This window comes from Labrus mixtus, chromosome 12 (assembly GCF_963584025.1).
Source record: "Labrus mixtus chromosome 12, fLabMix1.1, whole genome shotgun sequence".
Lineage (NCBI taxonomy): Eukaryota > Metazoa > Chordata > Actinopteri > Labriformes > Labridae > Labrus > Labrus mixtus.
In genome coordinates this window covers 5,520,149-5,526,049 of record NC_083623.1, presented here as the reverse complement: position 1 = coordinate 5,526,049, position 5,901 = coordinate 5,520,149, and the positions used below count along the sequence as shown (strand labels likewise).

General features: G+C 36.6%; 1 protein-coding gene across 1 annotated transcript; it reads right to left on the bottom strand.

The window, feature by feature from the left end:
• Positions 1 to 590: 590 nt before the first annotated feature.
• On the bottom strand, positions 591 to 4,457 carry arv1 (ARV1 homolog, fatty acid homeostasis modulator). Its single transcript, XM_061051632.1, is given in 6 exon segments — positions 591 to 1,421; positions 1,423 to 1,508; positions 2,754 to 2,978; positions 3,241 to 3,394; positions 3,558 to 3,677; positions 4,136 to 4,457. Coding segments are annotated over 6 exon segments (720 nt in total). The 5' UTR covers positions 4,232 to 4,457; the 3' UTR covers positions 591 to 1,382.
• Between the last annotated feature and the right edge of the window lie 1,444 nt (positions 4,458 to 5,901).

The following is a 5,901-nucleotide window of genomic DNA, read 5'->3' as shown; positions in this document are numbered from 1 at the left end:
GAATTTCATCAGTTTTGGGTTTCGGGGGCTAAGTTTAAGAGCCAAGAGAGGAGAGAAGTAAAGTATTTAATGTTAGATCATTCATAGAGCTGAAACGATTATCAATAAGTAAAAAACAAATATGAGTCAGAAGCAGTTTTTTATATAAAATATGAATAAAGTCAAGTTTTAAAGAGGACATATTCTACTCCTTTTCCACCTTTTCAAACAGTCCCCTGTGGTCTAAATGAAGCATCTGTGCTGTGCTTTGGTCAGAATATGACATGAATCAAGCACCAGAGGAGGTTTGTGACCCTGTATAAACCAGCTCTCTCAGAACGCTCCGTTTTGGTGTGTGTGTCTCTTTAAATGCTGGATTAAAAAAAAACGTGTTCTAGGCTGGGGGGTGGAGTCCATGGGTGAAGATACCAGGGGAGGGGAGGGGATTTGTTTTTCTTTTAACTTTTTATTTCTGACATTTTTTAGAGACTAAACGATGAAATCGATCAGATGCACACATTCATTTTGACATGAGCATCAAGCCTCGATATCTGTCCTTCGTAATGTAAAGTAATCAACTGAAATAACAGAAAATATCCGTAATATCCAAACGGCTTGAGCCAAACATCTTCCTTTCTGCGTGAGGTTTGAAATGACACTGCCCACATGATACTTCATTATACTTTTTATTTAATAAATATGTCAATCATTTCAAACAGTAGCTTTCAAAATCCATTCATTTCAAATCCTATGAATGAGAAGGAAAGAAGGGAAGGCATTTCACACAATTATAAAAATGTCTACAATAAAATACTCCTGGAGTGGGGTTGGCTGGGCTCTCTCTCTCTCTCTCTCTCTCTCTCTGATTTCCTGATCTACTGTCCTCTCTCTCAATAAAAAGGCACAAAAAGCCCCCCACCACCCAAACTTAAAAATCTTAATGAAGTACTCCTTTGGTATCTTGATAACTTCCTCCTGTGCGTGAGAGTTAGTGTAAGCACTTCACCAATCAGCTGAAGAATGTGAAGAGTGTTTGCCAGTTCCTGTCTAAACAGAGAAGTAGTTCTTGTTAAATTGCAACCTCGTTCCCGTGCTGTCGCTCCTCTGTGGTCCCTTTTTGTAACTAGAGAGCTGGAGGTCCATTTAAAACTTGAAACAAGATCAGCTCCTTGACATTCTTCCAAAATGAAGACAAATGGTATTTTCTCTTTGAAAAGAAGAGAATAATTGTAACAATAACATCTCTTATAATACAATTTCCCTCTTTTTGAGAATTTGAAAAATAGATATTAAAAAACGCTTTCTTTTCCTCTTCTAACCAGATATGCTGCTTTCCCTTTTGGTACAGGTTGACAGGTTGTTTAATAAACCTGACGTTTGTCTCAGGTTGACGAGGTCTTCATTCAAACAGTAAACACGTCCTGGATGCTCCATGGAAGCTTACTTACAGGCCTGAGCCACGCAGTTCTCTGACAGCAGGCCCAGACACACGGCCATCAACGAGAGGCGTCTGCTGCTGTTCAGAATCACTGCAGAGGACACAGAAAAGGAAAAGACAATTAGGAATATATAGAAAGGTTTTGCTTTCATATTAGCTGAAGTACCTCTGGAAAAAGAGACACTTTTATTCAAGGATTAAGTGGAAGGACTAGACTCCCTACTCTGCTGCACTTGACTGTAATGTGTTCCTCATTAAACTCCTCATCAGAACAATACACCGCTAATCACTCAACAACATGTCACTGTGTGCAGCTCACAGGCCTGTTGCCAAATACACAGAGTGCAGTTATGTTTCCAAAGCTGCTGCTGCTGCTGAAGAAATGCAATACAATACAAGTTATGTAATTCATTTATAGTCTGTGTTTGCAGTCGTATGAAGTCAGGAGCTCAGGAGATGGAAGATTTATTTTCGCCCAGGGAGAAGGGATTTAAAAAGAAAAGTGTTTGAAATGGGGAGTTAGGAGCCACCTGTTGCAGATGCTTTGGTGGAAAAAAACACCATCACTCCTCTGATGTTGTCCAAAGTATAATCATAAACACATTCTCAACATAAAAAGAATAACACCTGATGTGTTTGTACAGTTTGGGTTAATCATCCTCAAGCTGAGCCTTCAACAAGGTGACTTTAAGGTCCGTGCTTACTGGGATGTTGGCTGGGATGTTGGCCCCAGCAGTGGGGCATTTTAATCACTCAGACATGTTCATTACGATTGTTAATCATTGTAGGGTTTTTGTGTTGAGGGATTTTATTCAACACTGTAAAATCAGCCGAAAGGATTTGCTGAAAAAAAAAACTCGTAAAAATGTACTCGGTGTGACTGTTCTTTATTAAACAGTTTTTAACTTAAGCTGTTTCAAAGTTCATAATAATAAGAACAGTTTTAGTTCAATAAACAAAATAATTTCATATTTCATCCAAAATATTAAAAATGTATCCTTTAAAAATCTCAAATTGTAGTTTTTTTCTTCCTGTTATCATATTTATATTTAAACGTACTCGATATTTAGACACAGTATTTTGGAAGCTATATATTAATTTCTGTTTTAAAAGTCTGAATTCTGTTTAGAAATCATCTTAGTTTAGCTCAGTGTTGAGTCAAACATCAAAGTAGGGGTGGGGAGAAATAACGATACAATTCTTTAATTCATTTAGCAGACGCTTTTATCCAAAGTGATAAAATAAGAAGCATTCTGCATGACTTTATGACACCTTCGAGGTGAAATATTGTTTTTGTTTTCTTTGATAAATGGTTTAATCGCGTCTCCTCCTGTACCTCTGATAGCCTGCGAGTTTGACGTGAGCACAAACAGCTTGATGAGGCCGAGGCAGAGCGGGGAGTAGTCGTGCTCCCAGATCACAGCCGGGATGAGGAGGACTTTTCCGTAGCAGGACAGCAGCAGGGCTCTGAGCAGCAGGCTGAGCTCCACCGTCCCTCCCTGGAGACGACCCACCACCACCCAGAGGAAGCACAACACGCCGCCGCAGAACGCCGACAGCTCTACACGACAGACAGAAAAAACACTCTTCACTTCGCTTGAAATGTAAAACACTTTTTGTTGGTTACTGATAAAACTGAAGCCTCTTGTAAGACCTCATGTGAGTAGATTTTAAAGATATGTATTGTCCCACCAGTTACACAAGTACTGCGTCTAAGGGTTGGTATTAAATATAACAGACATGAAAGATAGTAAAATCAGTAACAATCCAATGATGCTTCAGCTAATGATGTAATTATTTTTATTTTATTTTATCCATCTTACCGAGGGCGGCCAATCCAAACATGTTGTAGAAGTCCCACTCCTTGGTGTACCTGATGATGTCAGCAGGGTCGCTGCTCTGCTCGGAGCCATGGAGAAGAGACCACCGGAGGTACGCCTCACACAGCAGGCAGAACACACACAGCTTCCAGTGGATCTGCACAGGCGGAGGAGAACATTTCAAAACACACACAAACACACATAACTCCGTATTATGAACATCACACCTTAACAGCGGACAGACACTTTTGGTATCTCATATGGCTTCTAACTTGAGATGTTATTGTTTGTGCACCTGTGAAAAGACGTTGATAACTTACATTCAGGTTTGTGTTGAACAGAATGTGTCTGAAAGCCTGCGTCTTGCACAATATGGCATCAATTAGGATAATAACTGGGTCATATTCAATGTACTTGTCCACTGGTTTCTGGCACGACCCCTGAGGAAAAACACACAGGCAACATTAGTACAGCTCCTTAAGCTACTAAATAAAAATAAAAACATTTCTAAAAGGACATGTTGCTTCTTTGACAACCTCATACAAAATAAATAATCCTAATAGAAATGCCTCAGTCCTATAATTAAGTCACGTATAGCTAAAGAATCAGGAGTATGGTTTAATAAGAGTGAACGGTAGGTGTTATGGTTAAAAGCGTGACCCTGCTAACTGGTGACTTTCAGCCAAAATTATTCTGCGGTTGTCATAGTTACGAAGCTGAAAACGTAGCTGCCCTCGCTTATGCCTCTTTGTGTAGTTAATATATTTAGACTTTATAAATAAAGCTAAACAAACTGGCTTTCGCGAAACACAGGTGAGAACAGTGGCAGAGCATGTTAGCTTCAGCATAAACAACAATCAAAACAACTTTAAATCTACGGTATTTATAGTGAACGCACACATATCGTTGTCTTCAGGATGCCGTTGCTGTAGTCTCTGTGTAACTCTGATGCTTTTTCGTTACACTCAATACACCTAAAGTCATCTTCACCCATTCTTCGCCCTGTGAAACGCTACCACAGGTTAGCGTTTGAGGAAATGACAGCGGAAGTAAAACAGTGACGTAGTATCTGCCTTCAAAATAAATGTACACAAACGTCAATTTCTGGATTGGCATTTCCAAACTATTTCAGGTTGTATGTTTTGTGAAAGCAACTGCTTTTAAATTGCCCTGTCATTTACCACTTTCAAAGGGATATTTGAGAATTCGTGTCACACTTTGCTATTCATTTATTTTCTAATGTTTACATTATTCTATATTCTATATTTTGTATATCCAAATATTTATTTTTTAAATTTTACATTATATTTCTATTTTACTGTATATATGTGTATTAGTAATTTGAGTGTTATTGCATGGCCTTGCGGAACAGTCTTTACATTTCACTGCACATCTGTATGAGCATGTGACAAATAAAAATCTTGAATCTTGAATCTTAAAAAAAAATACTTTATTAATCCCTGAGGTTTTTCTTTCTTTATTACTGTCTTGTTTTGGTTCTATGTTTACTTAATGGCTGTAGATATACCTCTACATTAGTATTCTGCTTACACAGACTACAACACAGTTCTGTTCAAAATATAATCGTTTACATGTAATTGAAATATAATTGGTATACAATTAACTCCAGTATGAGCACCCCAGCTGAGAGCTAAAACCAAAATATGTATGAAAGAGAAATTTGCTAAAGCATCATAATTTCATGTTGATTAATTATTATCAACACATTTGGACATGACATAAAATATGCCATTTAAATATAAATCCATTGATAAAGATGAAGGTAATTTATTATATACAGTAGGAATTCAGTGTATTTTGTACAGCAGAGGATTAGAGCCAGACATAAGAAATAGATAATGACAAGGGTAAGATTTATTTCCATTACGCACTGTGAGAAAGAAATCAAGATGTTTAGAAAAAAGTTTAATGTTGTGAATAAAGTAGAAATGTAGAGGCACTTTTCTATGGAAATTTAGACTTAATTCTCGACATTTCTGCTGTTTTCTGGAAGTACATAATGACAAAAATAAAAAAATAAAAAAATTATTATAGATAATTTTATTATAGATAATTTTATTATAGATAATTGTATTATAGATCATTATTATAGATAATTGTATTATAGATCATTGTATTATAGATCATTATTATAGATAATTTTATTATAGATAATTCTATTATAGATCATTATTATAGATCATTTTATTATAGATAATTTTATTATAGATAATTCTATTATAGATAATTGTATTATAGATCATTATTATAGATCATTTTATTATAGATAATTTTTTAGATAATTTTGAGGTTCGCCCACAGCATCCCAGAGGAGAGAGAACAGCTACATTTTTCATGATTTTGAAGCTTCATTTTATAAACTTCTAACTTTTTTTCGTTGCTGAAATTTGGCCTGGTGGTTAATAATACATTCTTCTTTTGTATAAAAAACTAAAAAACATATTATTTTTTTGGTTTACAGGGACTTTAGTTTGAAATTCAGAAAAGGAAAACACGTTGTCCTATCTGGCTTTGCGTAACACTGGAGAGGAGGGACCGGTTTGGTAGTCGCGTTGCATTCTGGGAAATGTAGTCTTGCGACTCTTTACTGCAGTCCGTGCGCTTGAGGGGGGCGTGTCCGTTTGTACGGCTCGTTCGGAACTG